Genomic DNA, 20937 nt, shown 5'->3' with positions numbered 1-20937 from the left:
GAAGCATAACAGCACAACAAATCATGTCCAGCCAGGAGCCCCGGCCAGGGCAGAGAGAAGCCCCTAATGACAGGAAGTTGTACAAATAATAGAGGCTTGGGGATATGGGGATGTGGGGGAAGTTGCACTACACGCAGTTCAGTGGAGGCTGGTCGGAGGAGATATAGGAGGACGGGTTCATTGTAATGGCTGGAATGGAATAAATGGAATGGTATCAAACACATCAAACATGTGGAAACCACCTTTGACTCTATTCCATTTATATCATTCCAGCCATTACAATGAGCCCGTCCTGTCATAGCTCCTCCCACCAGCCTCCACTGATGCAGTTAGAGAGTGTCGTGTCAGATTAAGGCGATTGGACGTAAATGAGGAAGATGGACAAAGCATAGTTCCTCCTTATTCTTTTGAAGGTAGTGGTTATGGTTAGGATTTTATATGCCAGACAGACACTGAGTCTGTGTGAGTCTGATGAGCAGATATTAAATGGGGCTTTGGTCTGTCCGAATCACTGAAGATTTAAGGGGAAACTCTGGATTGACACACCAGAAACAAAGATTCTATCAAATGATAAGTCTGGACTGAATGATAACAAAATGACCATCCAAAAAATGCTGAGAAATGTTCCTAAACGCTATGCATACCCCCTCCCCTGACCTGCACTCAAATACCAGAGAACTGAATCTGAAAATGTGTGTTTAAAGTGTGTGTGTGTGTGTGTGTGTCACAGGAGGCTGCTGATGGGAGGACAGCTCATAATAATGTCCTGAATGGTGCAAATGGAATGGCATCAAACACCTGGAAACCATGTGTTTGAGGTATTTGATACCATTCCACTGATTCCGCTCCAGTCATTACCATGAGCCTGTCCTCCCCAAATAAGGTGCCACCAACCTCCTGTGGTGTGTGTGTGTTTCCCCAAAACGTTCTTGAAGAGACTTTGAGGTACGTTTGCTCTGTTGGTGGGTGTGCCAGGGTGTGGCTTGAAGCAATGGTTGACGTATTTAAGGGCTAGAGGTGCATTTTGAAGCCACAACTTGTCGTTCACCAGGCTACAGCACCGTTTCCCTTCGAATTAACGTTCTATTACGTTTTTATGTACTGAACGCAGCCCTGCATAGCCTGCTGGCGGACCTTCTTCTCCACTTGGTACTTCCACTACTTTGCATGAGATAAGCCTACTAATCGTTCTCCTGGCTGTGAATGCGCGTCAGTGTTTCAGTGTGGCCGTTTATGCTGGTAAATTTCTAGTGCAATTGGCGAAGTGAAGAAATCTTCGGAAGTGGATTGTGGAAAACTTCACCATCACTATGCGAGCGATTAACCTCGATACCTACAGCCTGTCACTGCTTACGGCCAAAGAGGACATTCTCAACCCCCGCTCATCAACCAACTGGTAAATCTCATTATTTCCTGTGCCTGAAGTGCCTGAATGTCTTTGCAAGTTCTATTTAGTGAGCATTGCTCTTTTCTGAATTGCATGTCACTTTTAACTGTCATAAGAACGTTTCTAAATACTATTTGGAGGGTTTATAAATAGCCTACCCCGTTTCATTCAGCCCTGCGTGTTTTTGCGTTTACAAGAAGAGAGGGTGTTGTGTAATTCAAGTTTGATTTAATTTAGGTTCCAGGAGTGCAAAGGTTATGGAGATGGTCAAAGGACAACAGAAAACGGTGCTGTAGGTGTGTCTATAGGCTATGTAAAGTAGTCGGGGCAATTCAGGTGGCACAGTTAGTGTAGGTAGCCTACAGTGTGCCCTTACCGACCAACACAGGAGGACAGACAGGTGGTATGGGGCATTAGTTCGTGTGCCAAACTGTTCAGTTGTGTACGGACCCCGTGTAGCTCAGTTGGTAGAGCATGGCGCTTGCAACGCCAGGGTTGTGGGTTCGATTCCCACGGGGGGCCAGTATGAAAATGTATGCACTCACTAACTGTAAGTCGCTCTGGATAAGAGCGTCTGCTAAATGAGTAAAATGTAAAAAATGATTGCGGCCAGCAATTCGAGGCGTTCCTGCATGTGGGCATTCCTGCATCTGCAGGAACACCCACCCCTCTAGCATCCCATTGGTTCCTGCATGAATGGCCCCCCTCGAGCATCCCATTGGTTCCTTCATGCATGCCATCTTCATGCTTGTGACACTTTCCATATTCTGGAATTTCCCTGATTGTTGATGCCATTAAAATGTGGGTAAAAAGGGAGTTTTTCAGGGGCGAAGTACACTGTCTACCGAAGTCCCAGCTAGCTAGCTACCGGTGTCGCCCCTGCCTACCGCCTGCTATGTATCGGAGTCCCAGCTAGCACACAGTGTCCTTCACTCCCGCCTGCCGAATTGCGGGCCATAAGGTGTGGTTCCTGATTTAATTAAGGTCATGTATAAAAATGCTCAGTTGCGCATTATTTTGGCTACCATGGCTAGAAAAAGAGATCTCAGTGACTTGGAAAGAGGGGTCTCAAAGGAGCATAGGGGGTTTAAAGTGTGTGTTTGTGTCATTCACTAGATCTCAACCCAATTGAACACTTATGGGAGATTCTGGAACGGTGCCTGAGACAGCGTTTTCTACCACCATCAACAAAACACCAATGATGGAATTTCTCGTGGAAGAATGATGTCGCATCCCTCTAATATAATTCTAGACACTTGTAGAATCTATTCCAAGGCTCATTGAACTGTTTTGACGGCTCGTGGTGGCCCAATGCACTATGAAGACACTTTATGTTGGTGTTTCCTTTATTTTTTGCCTATTTAGTTCCCCTCGTGAATTCCTTTGGTAATATTTGTCAACTGCAAATCCACTTTGAAGGACCAACTTCAATGTCTTTGAACCCTGTGCTGAGAGCTCAAAGAGACCCCTTCAATTATGCTCAATTAGTGCCCTGTTCTTCTGCCAAACTTCTGAATGTGTGTGTTCTATCTCGGTTCTGTTGACGTGATACCACACGATTAGAGATAATAAAGATATGTCGCCATGGTGATGTCATAACTTGTGTGGTCCGTTTTGTGGTTAACCACCCATCTATCAACCATCCAAGGTTATGTAGCCTGGTTGCTGTACTTTACAACAAACTGTTATAGGTCCTATGTTGTTAGTGTCATATGAAGACGTTGATAATCAATGAATGCATAATAACTGCTCTATTGATTAAGAAACCTCTTAAAACTAACTAAAATGTTATCCATATTACTCTCTGGACAGTCTCAGCCGAGAATATTCTAAAATATTTAAATAAAAAAAGTATCCCTCCAACAAAGAGTAGCCAGACAGAGAAACGTGCAGGAGCATGGAAGTGAACCTGACACTCAGCTTGGTGTTTTCTCATCTCATCGTGTCAAGACTTGGCAGCTCCGTCGTTATGGTGACTTATCCATCCTATCCAAACAATGTTCTCTCGCTCGCTCGCTCTCTCTCTCGCTCTCTCTCTCGCTCTCTCTCTCTCTCTGTCTCTCTCTCTCACACACACACACACACACACACACACACACACACACACACACACACACACACACATAGCACACAAGAGAGGAAACATACTCTAAAAGGCTGAATAACATTCTCCGCAAACTGTCTGGCTGGACTGAATTGTGAAGGGGGCGTTGCAATGACATCATAATTCATGTGTGAGAGAGAGAGACAGAGTAGGGGGTAGACTAGAGGACCGTGAGTTGGGGAGAGGGTTGTTTTATAGCCTGTCCTCCCACGCCCACTGTGTTGGTCTTGAGATCCCACTTGGTTATCTAATGACCCTGTGAATGGGAAACAGCCCCTGTGAGGTAAGGCCCCTGGGAATAGGGGTGCTGCCTATTCAACAACACAGCTCCAGAGGTCTCTCCTAGTCCCCTTTAACGACTGCAGACTTTAGACTGTTTCACACACAGCCTCCAAACTGGTGTGTGTCAGTGTTTGTTTCTGTTTCTGTGTCTGGAGGAGTAGTCAGAATGACATCAACATACGCCCTACTGCGCTAACTTTGCAAACCAGACATTTACTGTATGTCCAAAGACACACGTGTTTATGTACAAGGCTGCAAATGGAAATTGTTGGAAGTAAGCTGTCACACGTACACTATATTATCTCTCACACTGTGTTCTGCTTTGTAACCTTACAGGTAACTTTCATATAAGTACGGCTACGGATTATTTTAGCTACAGTACACTGAGGGCTGAAAGATCCCCCTTTCTCACTTTTCATGATTCCATAAAATAACTCAGTCAGTAGCTGTGCTCCTAACAGTGGTCAAAGGCAGACACAGTCATTTACTGGACGTCCAACAGGTTTAACGTTTAACGTTTTTTTTGGTGTACTTTGTCAGGCAGGCAACATGCATAGGCAGCAGTGTTTTACGCCTCCCACATAGACTGAGTATTGTTGTACCAATCCAGTAAACCATATGAAAACAGAGAGGAATATAAGCAGTGAAGCTCTACAAATGTTTAATCAAACTAAAAGTTTAGAGCTCTTGCTCTGCACATTATCGCATAGGATTCATTTTGAGCTCAATAGGAGTTTGACTCCTATTCATCATCAGTGTTGGGTGTGGACTGTATCTAACCATCTGTGGGCCCTGGTGACTTGGAACCCTGTCAAGCACACCTTGTTCTTCCCACTGCTCTTGGCAGACTCTGTGTTGACTGTGGGTGGGGGAGCATTTTCACAATTAGTTCTGACTCATTGCAATGATTTGACCACTGCAGATTTGGACGGTGATAAGGCACACATTCGATTCCTTCCCAAACGTCCCAAAATAACATTGTTGATTTTTTTTGTGAAAGTGTGTGGAAATGTGATGGTGTTTTCAAAAAAGAAGTGAAATGTTCCATTCCAAAGTAAAGATGAGATATGTTTGTGAGAAGTTGCAGTGATTTGGTGGAATTTGTATTATATTGTGTTAAAAGGGTCACAGCCAGTCCAAGGACGATGGTGCGATCTGTAAACTGTGGTGTATCCTATCATTAGTTGTCTTTGGTGTTCTCACACACAGCGTGACACACTCACTCACACACTCCCTGTTTCAAGGAAGATGTTGTTGAAATGACGTCTTGTTAGCAACAGGCAAGGACAACTCCTTAATGATCTGACAATTTCACACACTTTGACTCTCAGAATGGAAGAACAAGAAATGCCACGGGCCTCAGTCACCAAAAGTCTAGGTAGTAGGGAGAGACCTCATAATTCAGTCTTTGGCTATAGAGTAGGATTAAGGACCTAATAGTTGAATTAACAAATCCTCTACCTTTGGGAACCCTCCAGTTCTCACTCCTCTTCCATCTTTTTTTACTGCCATTTATTTCCCTACGATGTTGCTTAACCTGTTTGAATTAAAACTGTATTAAACGGTGTATCCCCATCCGGTGGATTAGAGGGTATGGGAATCTAATGCTATAATGCAGTTGATCTAAGCCATTAAACAACCCACTGAGTCCCCCTCCCCCCTACCTTTCCTGTCCTATCTGTCACAGTAAGGCCTTTGATGTTGTGTGAGAGGGCTCCCCTGTTGATCTGAAATGACTTTAGTGGTTCTATCCCAGTCCCAGTCCACCCCAGGTGTATGGATTCTATCCCAGTCCCAGTCCACCCCAGGTGTATGGATTTGGGAGGCCTGCTATCGATTCCACAGGCTCATCTCCTTTAGGGTGCCTGTGTCTAAGGCTACCTGGTAGAGGACTCGCACCTGTGACTGGGAGTGTGTGTGTGTGTGTGTGTGTGTGTGTGTGTGTGTCATTGGCAAACCAAGGTGTGTGCTCTTATGCAGTGTGTGATTATGACACTGGTCACAGTCAAACATGCCTGAACCTAAACGATCGCTATCTATCTGGCTGCTATTTACAGTTAGGCAATTCCACTGTAACGGAATTACGCTTTGACTCAGTTAATTTTTTCACTTTAAAATGTATGCCAAACAAAAACAATTGATTTCAAAGTTTAACAAACAATGCAACAAGGACTACATTTAAAACTAGAGATCCTGGTTCGAATCCAGGCTCTGTCGTAGCCGGCCGCGACCGGGAGACCCATGGGGCGGCGCACAATTGGCCCAGCGTCGTCCAGGGTAGGGGAGGGAATGGCCGGCAGGGATGTAGCTCAGTTGGTAGAGCATGGCGTTTGCAACGCCAGGGTTGTGGGTTCGATTCCCACGGGGGGCCAGTATGATTTTTTTTATTTTTATATATATAATGTATGCACTCACTAACTGTAAGTCGCTCTGGATAAGAGTGTCTGCTAAATGACTAAAATGTAAATTAAACAATTTCCACTGGAAAATGTACAAAAACGAATTTAGTGGAAGAACTGTGCAGATGCAAACTTCGGTGACGGAATTACGGTAAAATCTCTCTCAGGTTTTTATGCGACCACGTTTTTCGAAAAACTCTTAAATATCAGCTCCGAATTAAGATTCAGAGATATCTGCAGAAAGAATGGGGTGTCAGCTATGACATGGCACCTTGTGTTTTGAAAAAACATATTTTGGTTATTAAACTACAGTAAGTTAAGTGGATTTACACCCGGTAACGGAATTACATCATGGGTCCCTGATCTGTACTACACTGAAATACATAATATAAATGTTGTTCTTCTCATGTTTCACAAGCTTTGACATCACAGCGCAGCAGAGCACAGTAGAGTACAGTCCAGTATAATACAGCACAGCATATTACAACAGAGTACAATATACTCTACTTTTCTTTACTTTATTGTAGTGTACTGTACTACTATATTGTATTGGACAATACTCTGCTGTGCTCTACTCACTGTACAAAGTACTGTACTCAGTAGTTTACTATATTGTACTGTATTGTACAGCGCTCTACTCACTGTACTGTACTCAGTACTGTCCTGTACTCTACTGTGCTACTCACAGTACTGTACTTTGCTATCCAAACTTGTGAAACATATGTTGATGATAGGTTCAGATTTGGTCCAGTCATTCTGTGGACGTTAACATCAAGGCCAGGGTGGACTGACCAAATTTCAACTAATTTTCAACGTCCATGGACGTTTGGTGTCAGTCGGTGGTCAATGGGTGAAGAAGCAGGTTACAGTAAATGGAAAGAGGGGGCTCATGGGTAGGTGTCAGTAAGAGCTGGGAGTGGTGACATTAACTGGAGAGAGGAAGGGAGAGAGGAAGGGGTGGTCCAGACTCAGACTGTTTTAACACTCTTGGTTTGACCACCAGATGACAGAAAGAGAAAGAAAACAGTTATGAGCTGAACATAACAGCATGCCAGTGGAAGGGAGGACAGTAGCAGGTGACCCAACTGTGGTTTGTGACTATTATGATTTCCCATTGTAGCCAAATCAGTTGCAGTAATTCCGTTATTGATTTTTTGGTAATTCCGTTACCAATTTGGTAACAGAATTACGAGTTTGAATCACTTAATTCATCAACAAAAATGATATCAGTAAAAACACTATAACTAATTGGTAGGTCTACCATTACTTGTTACTTCTGTGAACTTTCATTATCCTTCCTTTTCATGAGGGAGAGAAATTAGAAAATATCTTAAAGATATGTTGGTTTTTGGTAACAGAATTACAAGGCACAAGGCAATATTTCTTAAACTTACAGAAGGTAAACGATTTCTCCAAAACTAAATATAAGTGTTAATATTAGTTGGCATGGGTCTTTAGGTCAACATTATTGTGTTTTGATGTATTTCTGATAACTTTAAAGACTTTTTCTAGTAGATGTTTTGTAAGATCTCTTTTCCATCTGTTTATCCAGAACTCAAAGCCTTTACTTATGCCAGATTTTTAAGATGGAAAATGGTTGAAAAATGTATCTGACTTCATTTCCCAAAAATATAGACTCTTAGCTTTCATTTCACATCCAATTTGATATGCTCTTATGAACTTCACATGTTGGTGCTCATGGGTCTTTTTCAATGGAAATGCCCAGTTATACCAGTGTCTGAGTTACTTAGAGCTTAGTGTCATTGCTGCTTATCACACACACACACACTCTCACACACACACACACACACACGTATCCAGGGAGTTTATCTCTAGCTGTGTTTATTCACAGTTACACACCAGATTCCCACGTTGGGATGGATCCTGGAGATAAGATTGAACCCATCTACAGTTGAAGTCGGAAGTTTACATACACTTAGGTTGGAGTCATTAAAACTCGTTTTTCAACCACTCCACAAATTTCTTGTTAACAAACTATAGTTTTGGCAAGTTGGTTAGGACATCTACTTTGTGCATGACACAAGTACTTCTTCCAACAATTGTTTACAGACAGATTATTTCACTTATAATTCACTGTATCACAATTCCAGTGGGTCAGAAGTTTACATACACTAAGTTGACTGTGCCTTTTAAACAGCTTGGAAAATTCCAGAAAATGATGTCATGGCTTTAGAAACTTCTGATAGGCTAATTGACATCATTTGAGTCAATTGGAGGTGTACCTGTGGAAGTATTTCAAGGCCTACCTTCAAACTCAGTGCCTCTTTGCTTGACATCATGGGAAAATCAAAAGAAATCAGCCAAGACCTCAGACATTTTGTTGTAGACCTCCACAAGTCTGGTTCATCCTTGGGTGCAATTTCCAAACGCCTGAAGGTACCACGTTCATCTGTACAAACAATAGTACACAAGTATAAACACCATGGGACCACGCAGCCGTCATACCGCTCAGGAAGGAGACACGTTCTGTCTCCTAGAGATGAACGTACTTTGGTGCGAAAAGTGCAAATCAATCCCAGAACAACAGCAAATGACCTTATGAAGATGCTGGAGGAAACAGGTACAAAAGTATCTATATCCACAGTAAAACTAGTCCTATATCGATATAACCTGATAGGCCGCGCAGCAAGGAAGAAACCACTGCTCCAAAACCGCCATAAAAAAGCCAGACTACAGTTTGCAACTTCACATTGGGACAAAGATCGTACTTTTTGGAGAAATGTCCTCCGGTCTGATGAAACAAAAATAGAACTGTTTGGCCATAATGACCATCGTTATGTTTGGAGGAAAAAGGGGGTGCTTGCAAGCCGAAGAACACCATCCCAACCGTGAAGCACGGGGGTGGCAGCATCATGCTGTGGGGGTGCTTTTCTGCAGGAGGGACTGGTGCACTTCACAAAATAGATGGCATCATGAGGAAGGAAAATTATGTGGATATATTGAAGCAACATCTCAAGACATCAGTCAGGAAGTTAAAGCTTGGTCGCAAATGGGTCTTCCAAAGGGACAATGACCCCAAGCATACTTCCAAAGTTGTGGCAAAATGGCTTAAGGACAACAAAGTCAAGGTATTGGAGTGGCCATCACAAAGCCCTGACCTCAATCCTATAGAAAATGTGTGGGCAGAACTGAAAAAGCGTGTGCGAGCAAGGAGGCCTACAAACCTGACTCAGTTACACCAGCTCTGTCAGGAGGAATGGGCCAAAATTCACCCAACTTATTGTGGGAAGCTTGTGGAAGGCTACCTGAAACGTTTGACCCAAGTTAAATAATTTAAAGGCAATGCTACAAAATACTAATTGAGTGTATGTGAACTTCTGACCCACTGGGAATGTGATGAAATAAATAAAAGCTGAAATAAATAATTCTCTCTACTATTATTCTGACATTTCACATTCTTAAAATAAAGTGGTGATCCTAATTTTTACTAGGATTAAATGTCAGGAATTGTGAAAAACTGAGTTTAAATGTATTTGGCTAAGGTGTATGTAAACTTCCGACTTCAACTGTATATATAAACCTCACAGTTTGTCTCAAAGGCCAGTACTCATGGACAGGTGTCCAGACCTTATTCCTTGTTTAGTTAGTTATGATTCCACTCATCAGAAGTGGGGGATTATGTCTTTCTTCACAGTACCGTATGGATGTATGGATGTATGGATGTATGGATGTAGGGTGGATGAGAGGCTAGAGGGAATGGGGGCTTGCTCAATAGACATTCAGAAAGAGATGGGGATCTCATACAGCCGTATGCATGAGCTGCTCTGCCCTCTACTTTCCAAGGGGATGCCCTAGCACGCTGGCATCCAGATATGTGGGTGGCAGGTTGATGCTGTAGAGGGTTGCTGTTTAAGTCAGCTTTGAAACTGAAGGGATGTTCATCTTTAAGCAACTGCCTACTGCTCTCTTAAACGCTGTTTATGTGTATGGGGTTATTGTGAAGGGTAATTTCAGGTCTGGCACGATGAGACATGACTCTTATACAGCCTGTGTGTGTGTGTTTTTTATTGTGTGTGTGACTCATACTAACACATTTATCCTTCAAACCAATTGACCGTAATCCAGCTTTCCTCTACAAAGTGTTTCCAATGGATCTACAATCCCTTTGTAACAGGGTGATGTTGAGCACAACAAAACATTATTGTTTTCTAGTGATCCTAGATAAAGCGATTTGGACTCTCAAATGGAAACTGAGCCTCTTGTCTTTTTGGAGCGACTCAATAGTACTATACAAATACTATGCAAATAGAACTGAATGGAATTTAGTTGAATTGCCCCGATCCTACCCACTGTCCCGCAGTGCAATGACAGGCAGCTGTCGAAAGCAGCTGTGTGTCTCTCCAAACATAGGCTGATCTAGAGTCAGTGTGAGACGTGTGTCAGGGCCCGGCCCTCCCGTCTAAGCTAGACCGAGCATGACATCACTGTCCATATGATGTAGTCAACATGTACAGTGCCTTCAGAAAGTATTCATACCCCTTGATTTATTTCACATTTTGTTGTGTTACAGCCTGAATTAAAAATTTATTAAATTGGGGGGGGGGGGGGGGGGGGGGTCAATACTTTGTAGAAGCACCTTTAGCAGCGATTACAGCTGTGAGTCTTTTGGGGTAAGTCTCTAAGAGCTTTCCACACCTGGATTGTGCAACATTTGGCCATTATTATTTTCATAATTCTTCAAGCTCTGTCAAATTGGTTGTTGATCATTGCTAGACAACCACTTTCAGGCCGTGCCATAGATTTTCAAGTAGATTTAAGTCAAAACTCTAACTTGACCACTCAGGAACATTCACTGTCTTCTTGGTAAGCAACTCCAGTGTAGATTTGGCCTTGTGTTTTAGGTTATTGTCCTGCTGGAAGTAGAATTCATCTCCCAGTGTTTGTTGGAAAGCTGACTGAACCAGGTTTTCTTCTAGGATGTTGCCTATGCTTAGCTCCATTCCGTTTATTTTTTGTCCTAAAAAACTACCCAGTCCTTAACAATTACAAGCATACCCATAACATGATGCAGCTACCGCTATGCTTGAAAATATGGAGAGTGGCACTCAGTAATGTGTTATAATGGATTTGCCCCAAACATAACACTTTGTATTTAGGACAGAAAATTAATTGCTTTGTCACATTTTTTGCATTATTACTTTAGTGCCTTGTTGCAAACAGGATGCATGTTTTGGAATATTTGTATTCTGTACAGGCTTCCTTCTTTTCACTCTTTCAATTAGGTTAGTATTGTGGAGTTACTACAATGTTGTTGATCCATCCTCAGTTTTCTCCTATCACAGCCATTAAACTCTGCAACTGTTTCTTTCCTCTCCGGCAACTGAGTTAGGAAGGACGCCTGTATCTTTGTAGTGACTGGGTGTATTGATACACCATCCAAAGTGTAATTAATAACTTCACCATGCTCAAAGGGATATTAAATGTCTGCTTCCTATTTTTTTTTACCCATCTATCAATAGGTGCCCTTCTTTCCTAGGCATTGGAAAACCTCCCTGGTCTTTGTGGTTGAATCTGTGTTTGAAATTCACTGCTCGACTGAGGGATATTACAGATAATTGTACAGTTGAAGTCGGAAGGTTACATACACCTTATCCAAATACATTTAAACTCAGTTTTTCACAATTCCTGACATTTAATCCTAGTAAAAATTCCCTGTTTTAGGTCAGTTAGGATCACCACTTTATTTTAAGAATGTGAAATGTCAGAATAATAGTAGCGAGGATGATTTATTTCAGCTTTTATTTCTTTCATCACATTCCCAGTGGGTCAGAAGTTTACATACACTCAATTAGTATTTGGTAGCATTGCCTTTAAATTGTTTAACTTGGGTCAAACTTTTCAGGTAGCCTTCCACAAGCTTCCAACAATAAGTTGGGTGAATTTTGGCCCATTCGTCCTGACAGAGCTGGTGTAACTGAGTCAGGTTTGTAGGTCTCCTGTCACGCCCTGACCTTTAATGCCTGTTGTTTCTTGTTAGTTTGGTCAGGGTGTGAATGTTGATCGTTTCTAGAATGTGTATTTCTATGTTGGCCGGGTGTGGTTCCCAATCAGAGGCAGCTGTCGATCGTTGTCTCTGATTGGGGATCATACTTAGGTAGCCATGTTGACTACCTGTTTTGTGGGATCTTGTTTCTGTGTGTTTGGCTTGTTTGATGTTGGCCTTTAGAACGTCACGTTACGTTGCTTTTGTTTTGTTCAGTGTTTATTCAATAAACAAACATGTACGCATACCACGCTGCACCTTTGTCCAATCCTGTACTCAACGAACGTGACACCTCCTTGCTCGCACACACTTTTTCAGTTCTGCCCACAAATGTTCTATAGTATTGAGGTCAGGGCTTTGTGATGGCCACTCCAATACCTTGACTTTATTGTCCTTAAGCCATTTTGCCACAACTTTGGAAGTATGCTTGGGGTCATTGTCCATTTGGAAGACCCATTTGCGACCAAGCTTTAACTTCCTGACTGATGTCTTGAGATGTTGCTTCAATATATCCATATAATTTTCCTTCCTCATGATGCCATCTATTTTGTGAAGTGCACCAGTCCCTCCTGCAGCAAAGCACCCCCACAGCACGATGCTGCCACCCCCGTGCTTCACGGTTGGGATGGTGTTCTTCGGCTTGCAAGCTGCCCCTTTTTTCCTCCAAACATAACGATGGTCATTATGGCCAAACAGTTCTATTTTTGTTTCATCAGACCAGAGGACATTTCTCCAAAAAGTACGATCTTTGTCCCCATGTGCAGTTGCAAACCGTAGTCTGGCTTTTTTATGGCGGTTTTGGAGCAGTGGCTTCTTCCTTGCTAAGCGGCCTTTCAGGTTATGTCGATATAGGACTCGTTTTACTGTGGATAGAGATACTTTTGTACCTGTTTCCTCCAGCATCTTCACAAGGTCCTTCACAATTTTATTTCTGAGGTCTTGGCTGATTTCTTTTGATTTTCCCATGATGTCAAGCAAAGAGGCACTGAGTTTGAAGGTAGGCCTTGAAATACATCCATAGGTACACCTCCAATTGACTCAAATGATGTCAATTGGCCTATCAGAAGCTTCTAAAGCCATGACATCATTTTCTGGAATTTTCCAAGCTGTTTAAGGGCACAGTCAACTTGGTGTATGTAAACTTCTGACCCACTGGAATTGTGATACAGTCTGTAAACAATTGTTGGAAAAATTACTTGTGTCATGCGCAAAGTAGATGTCCTAATCGACATGCCAAAACTATAGTTTGTTAACAAGAAATGTGTGGAGTGGTTGAAAAATGAGTTTTAATGACTGCAACCTAAGTGTATGTAAACTTCCGACTTCAACTGTATGTATGGGGTACAGAGATGAGGTAGTCATTCAAAAATCATGTTAAACACTATTATTGCACACAGAGTAAGTCCATGCAACTTATTATGTGACTTGTTAAGCACATTTTTACTCCTTATTAAGGCTTGCCATTAACAAAGGGGTTGAAAACTTATTGACTCAAGACATTTCAGGTTTTCATTTTTAATGAATTTGTAAAACTATCGAAAAACATAATTCCACTTTGACATTATAGGATATTGTGTGTAGGCCAGTTACAAAAAATCTAAATTTTATCCATTTTAAATACAGGCTGTAACACAACCAAATGTGGAAAAGTCAAGGGGTCTGAATACTTTCTGAAGGCACTGTACATGGACACGCATGCTTGTACACACACACAACACACACACATGGCCTCCATCCACTTCTCTTGTGGGACTGGAAACACTGTATTCTGCCATAAAGCAACTATGTGCAGTTCCACTGTGCTGCTAGGCAATTCCACAATAACGGAATTACGCTTTGACTCTCACATTTTTCACTTTAAAATGTATGCCAAACATAAACCATTGATTTCAAAGTTTAACAAACCATACAGCTCTATGCACAAGGACTACTTTGAACAATTTACACAGAACATTTCACAGAAACACATTTACTGGAAGAACTGTGCAGATGCTAAGTTTGTTACAGAATTATTGTAAAATCTCCCTCAGGTTTTTATGCGACCACATTTTCCCAAAACTCTGTTAAATATCTGCTCCGATTTAAGATTGAAAGATGTCTGCAAAAAGAATGGAGTGTCGGCTATGACATGACTTCTTGAGTTTGAAGAAATATCTATTGGTTATTGAACTACAGTAGGTGAAGTGGATTTACACCCAGTAACAAAATTGTGGCAAACAGAATTACGTCACAGATTCCTGATCTGTACAATAGAGAAATGCATAATTATGAATATCATTCTCTTCATGGTGATGTATCCTGAATACTGTAGGTACACAAAGGTAAAAATATGCAATATCCTTATTTTGCATATTTGGGTATTATTCTACACACTGGCTATTATTCTAATGAGCTCCGCCCCCAAATAAGACAAAATCTGAACCAATCATAGACATCTATGTTTCACAAGTTTGGACATTACAGTACAAGCACAGAAGAGTACAGTAAAGTAGATCTGTTCAGTATAGTACAGTAAAGTAGATCTGTTCAGTATAGTACAGTAAAGTAGATCTGTTCAGTATAGTACAGTAAAGTAGATCTGTTCAGTATAGTACAGTAAAGTAGATCTGTTCAGTAGAGTACAGTAAAGTAGATCTGTTCAGTAGAGTAGAGTAAAGTAGATCTGTTCAGTAGAGTAGAGTACATTATACTGTACTCTACTCTAGTGTGCTCTACTGTGCAGTTCTGTCACTAATTAGTAATGAACGCCCTTCACCTGCTTGTCTAGGTCTTAAACCAAAAACCCGCAGACACTCAGCCCTCCGTGGAATGAGTTTGACACCCCTGCACTACAGCAATGTCAGGTTAGAACAGGGGTGTCAAACTCATTCCATGGAGGGCCTAGTGTCTGCGTATTTTTGGTTTTTCCTTTCAATTAAGACCTAGACAACAAGGTGAGGGGAGTTATTTACTCATTAGTGACCTTAATTCATCAATCAAGATACAAGGAGGAGCAAAAACCTGCAGACACTCAGCACTCCGTTGAATGAGTTTGACACGTGGGTTAGAACAACGAGGAAGCAGTATTTTTGATTCAAGGGTTTTAATGAAGAGCCACTCTCTCACACGCAATGCAACACCACTCTGAGTCTGACGTGACTGACAAGAATTGTGTCTGAGAATGATTGTGGTTCTGAAAAGAAGATAAATAAACTTAGACTGTAGTACTGATAAGCATGACATGCAATTACAAGCTAGCATAGACAGCACTGTAGAGTAAGGCCTATAGCATAACATGGACTAAACAGGTTCAATAAGCTAGGGGACTTGTACATAAGCAATGCAGCAATGTAGAAATGTCTACAGAATATAACCAGCATAGCATGAGCGATTTATACACAGATAACAGAAAATAGCCTAGCACCACGAAAGAGAAATGCTAACAAACGGCTAATTGCTAATAGGCATGCTAAATACCGATGCATTCTGAATGACAAACGCTAATGCTAGCGGGAGCATGAGCTAGCTAACAAGCTCAACATAAATGGTAATTACAAACAACAATAGGGCTCCGAATACAACAAGACATCTTAAGGAACTTACTTTTAGACGCACAATAAAACATCAGAACAGCAAATTTGTTGTGACCACAGGAGAAAGAGTAGTAGGAGGGAAAAGATGAAATGCTGTCAGGATGGTGAAAGCATGTTTTCTGACATCTGCCCTGCTCGTGCTGGGGTCCTACACTGAACGTCCCGGGAATACTGATTGCTGATAGGCTAATATAATACTGACTGGCATGACCTTGACCAATAAGAACTGAAGGAAAGTTGGGGTCTTATGAATAGGAGGCTGAGGTGCTTAACAAGAAAGCACTAGATAGCTGACTGAAGTCTTTTTCTCTTGACACCCAATTTGACATGCTCCTATGAACTTTTTTTTTTTTTTTTACTTTTTTTAGTCATTTAGCAGACGCTCTTATCCAGAGCGACTTACAGTTAGTGAGTGCATACATTTTTTTAATTATAATTTTTTCCATACTGGCCCCCTGTGGGAATTGAACCCACAACCCTGGCGTTACAAACGCCATGCTCTACCAACTGAGCTACATCCCTGCTGGCCATTCCCTCCCCTACCCTGGATGACGCTGGGCCAATTGTGCGCCGCCCCATGGGTCTCCCGGTCGCGGCCGGCTACGACAGAGCCTGGATTCGAACCAGGATCTCTAGTGGCACAGCTAGTACTGCGATTCAGTGCCTTAGACCACTGCACCACTCGGGAGGCGACTTCATGTGTTGGTGCTCATGGGTCCTTTTAGATGGAAATGCCCTGCTGCTGGGGCTAAGACTCAGTGTGGAAATGATGCTCGTACAGCCAAGCCTCAGCCAGAGCTCTGGAAAAGGGTCGTTTTCTGGAGATATTTCAGCTGCTCTGACTCAAATCAACAGGATTCCATTCCAGATATGATCTGAAAAGTTGATCACCACTGCTAACTCGAATCCTACTTTTGATAGCCAGTTGCTGTATGAGGCAGCACACACCTCCCTTTAGTGTTTTGTGTCAGTGAGTTATCCCACATTACATAACATTGTTTGACACATGATGAGCCAGAGTGAAGACTTTGACAGGAATGACGTGAGGGGTTCTAACTGAGACGAGATGTGCTGAAACTTGGAGGGTCTCCGTCTTGTAATTCGTAGTGTTTGCTTGACTGGAGTGTTCTTTGTGCTCGTGCCAAACCAGAGCTAGCACCATTTGACAGCAATTCATCTCTCCACAATGTTTGACTGATAATGGCTATGATGTTCAATAATTATAGTGTAATGAAATCATCAGGCACGCTCCTCTACTTCACCCTCTCCATTTCTCTCTATCTCTCTCTTCACTTCTCTCAGCTCAGAGCAGTCTGACAGTGTTTAGTAGCGTCAGAGCTGAGTATGCTAACATGCTAAGTGATTTAGCGCTGTAGTGGTAACAAAACAGACAGTGATACCATAACAGTTTGAGGGCTAGCTAGCTGTGTGTTTCTGTGGTAGCCTTGGCTTCACAATGGGATGCTAAGTTTGTATTTTCTGTCTTATTTGTTCTTAGTGGGGGCTTGAGTGCTGTTGTCGTGGCAGCCCTGCTGGAAGGGCCAAGGTTGTTGTTTGTTTAGTTGAGTGAGTGAGTAGAAGGGAACAGATGAGAAGAGAGGGAGTGTGGGACATGGAGATGGGAGAGATGAAGAGGGGAGGATGGGAATGAAGTGCAGAGATGAGAGAGGAACGCAGAGCGAAAGAGAAGAAAAGGCATTGTAGAAAGAAATGTGGAGAGGACAGTGTTGATAGTAGAGGCAGAAGAGAGACGGGAGAAAGAAGAAGAGTGTGGGACGTTGGAGATGAGGAGAGTGATAGATGCTCAGCAGTCTCTGCTCACACTGACTGGTCTGAGGCCAAACCACACGACTAACAACATTGGACACTTAATAGAACACAAAGCCTTCACTATCTCATCCTGGAATATCCAAGGCCTGAGGTCATCTGCCTTTGGCCTAAAGAGAAGGAACCTGGACTTCACCAAAGAAATCAGAAATACAGACATTGTTATCCTACAAGAAACATGTATAGAGGAGATGGACCCACTGGTTGCCCTCTAGTTTACAGAGAGCTGGTAGTCCCATCCACCAAATTACCAGGTGTGAAACAGAGAAGAAAAAACCTAGACAACAAGGTGGGTCTGCTTTTTTTATATAGAGCAGACTTAACTCACTCTATTAAATTAATCAAAACAGGAACATTTTACATTTGGCTAGAAATTCAAAAGGAAATTGTCCTCCTGTGTGCTACCTATATCCCCCCACTAGAATCCCCTAACTTTAATGAAAACAGCTTCTCCATCCTGGAGGGGGAAATCAATCATTTCCAGGCCCAGGGACATGTACTAGTCTGTGGCGACCTAAATGCCAGAACTGGACAAGAACCTGACACCCTCAGCATACAGGGGGACAAACACCTACCTGGAAGTGACACCATTCCCTCCCCCATGTGCCCCCCTAGGCACAACTACGACAACATAACGAACAAAAACGGGTCACAACTCCTGCAGCTCTGTCGCACGCTGGGTATGTACATAGTCAATGGTAGGCTTCAAGGGGACTCCTACGGTAGGTACACCTATAGCTCATCTCTTGGCAGTAGTACTGTAGACTACTTTATCACTGACCACAACCCAGAGTCTCTCAGAGCGTTCACAGTCAGCCCACTGACACCCCTATCAGATCACAGCAAAATCAGTCTACTTGAACAGAGCAATATAATAATAAATATAATATGCCATTTAGCAGACGCTTTTATCCAAAGCGACTTACAGTCATGTGTGCATACATTTTTACGTATGGGTGGTCCCGGGGATCGAACCCACTACCCTGGCGTTACAAGCGCCATGCTCTACCAATTGAGCAACAGAGGACTACAATACTCAATCATGAGGCATCAAAGCCAAAGGAATTGAATAATATGAAGAAATGCTATAGATGGAAGAAAGTAGTGTGGATAGACAACAAATTCAATCCCTTTTAGACAACTTCCTGGACAAAACGTTTCACTGTAATAGTGAAGGTGTATTATAAACTTGGCAGTAGAAAACCTAGACAGTATATTTGACCTCAGCTTCCCTATCAAATCTAAAAAATCTCTAACAGAAAACTGAAGAAAATTAACAACAGTGACAAATGGTTTGATGAAGAATGCAAAAACCTAAGAAAGAAATTGAGAAACCTATCCAACCAAAAACATAGAGACCCAGAAAACCTGAGCCTACGCCTTCACTATGGTGAATCACTAAAACAATACAGAAATACACTACGGAAAAAGAAGGAACAGCACTTCAGAAATCAGTTCAATGTAATTGAAGAATCCATAGACTCTAACCACTTCTGGGAAAATTGGAAAACACTAAACAAACAACATGAAGAGTTATCTATCCAAAACGGAGATGTATGGATAAACCACTTTTCCAATCTTTTTGGCCCTATAACAAAGAACAAACAGCAAAAACATATACAGTGGCTTGCAAAAGTATTCACTCCCCTTGGCATTTTCCCTATTTTGTGGCCTTACAACCTGTGATTAAAATGGATTTTTTGGGGGGGTTTGTATCATTTAACTTACACAACATGCCTACCACTTTGAAGATGCAAAAACATATTTTTTTGTGAAACAAACAAGAAATAAGACAAAAAAACAGAACTTGAGCGTGCATAACTACTCACCCCCCAAAGTCAATATATTGTAGAGCCACCTTTTGCAGCAATTACAGCTGCAAGTCTTTTGGGGTATGTCTCTATAAGCTTGGCACATCTAGCCACTGGGATTTTTGCCCACCTTCAAGGCAAAACTGCTCCAGCTCCTTCAAGTTGGGTGGGTTCCGCTGGTGTATAGCAATCTTTAAGTCATACCACATATTCTCAATTGGATTGAGATCTGGGCTTTGACTAGGTCATTTCAAGACATTTAAATGTTTCCCCTTAAACCACTCAAGTGTTGCTTTAGCAGTATGCTTAGGGTCATTGTCCTGCTAGAAGGTGAACCTCCGTCCCAGTCTCAAATCTCTGGAAGACTGAAACAGGTTTCCCTCAAGTATTTCCCTGTATTTAGCGCCATCAATCATTCCTTCAATTCTGACCAGTTTCCCAGTCCCTGCCGATGGAAAAACATCCCCACAGCATGATGCTGCCACCACCATGCTTCACTGTGGGGATGGTGTTCTCGGAGTGTTGAGAGGTGTTGGGTTTGTGCCAGACATAGCGTTTTCCTTGATGGCCAAAAAGCTCAATTTTAGTCTCATCTGACCAGAGTACCTTCTTCCATATGTTTGAGGAGTCTCCCACATGCATTTTGGCGAACACCAAAAGTTTTTGCTTATTTTTGTCTGTAACAATGGCTTTTTTCTGGCCACTCTTCCGTAAAGCCCAGCTCTGTGGAGTGTACGGCTTAAAGTGGTCCTATGGACAGATACTCCAATCTCCGCTGTGGAGCTTTGCAGCTCCTTCAGGGTTAACTTTGGTATCGTTGTTGCCTCTCTGATTAATGCCCTCCTTGCCTGGTCCGTGAGTTTTGGTGGGCGGCCCTCTCTTGGCAGGTTTGTTGTGGTGCCATATTCTTTCAATTTTTAAAATAATGGATTTAATGGTGCTCCGTGGGATGTTCAAAGTTTCTGATATTTTTTTAGAACCCAACCTTGATCTGAACTTCTCCACAACTTTGTCCCTGACCTGTTTGGAGAGCTCCTTGGTCTTCATGGTGCCGATTGCTTGGTGTTGCCCCTTGCTTAGTGTTGTTGCAGAATCTGGGGCCTTTCAGAACAGGTGTGTATATATACTGAGCTCATGTGACAGATCATGTGACACTTAGATTGCACTCAGGTGGACTGTATTTAACTAATTTATGTGACTTCTGAAGGTAATTGGTTGCACCAGATCTTATTTAGGGGCTTCATATCAAAGGGGGTGAATACATATGCACGCACCACTTTTCCGTTATTTATTTTGTAGAATTTTTGAAACAAGTAATTATTTTCATTTCACTTCACCAATTTGGACTATTTTGTGTATGTCCATTACATGAAATCCAAATAAAAATCCATTTAAATTACAAGTTGTAATGCAACAAAATAGGAAAAATGCGAAAGGGGATGAATACTTTTGCAAGGCATTGTACCTGATCAAATACAAATCTTAGAATCAACTATTAAAGATTACCAGAACCCACTGGATTCTCCAATTACATTGAATGAACAAAATACA

The 20937-nt window shown here is 42.1% G+C and overlaps 1 protein-coding gene across 2 annotated transcripts in view; it reads left to right on the top strand.

Moving 5' to 3' along the window:
- The first annotated feature begins 1032 nt into the window (after positions 1–1032).
- LOC311141715 (uncharacterized protein) overlaps positions 1033–20937 on the top strand; it is a 58758-nt gene continuing 38853 nt past the window's right edge. For both annotated transcript variants that reach the window (XM_084177142.1, XM_084177141.1), the window contains exon 1: positions 1033–1396. In XM_084177142.1, the coding sequence (XP_084033268.1) occupies positions 1311–1396 (86 nt within the window). In that variant the 5' untranslated portion in view covers positions 1033–1310. The remainder of the gene's footprint in view (positions 1397–20937) is intronic.

The sequence above is a fragment of the Coregonus lavaretus genome (genome assembly GCF_964263955.1).
Source record: "Coregonus lavaretus genome assembly, chromosome: 14".
Lineage (NCBI taxonomy): Eukaryota > Metazoa > Chordata > Actinopteri > Salmoniformes > Salmonidae > Coregonus > Coregonus lavaretus.
This window is presented reverse-complemented; position numbering and strand designations above follow the sequence as displayed.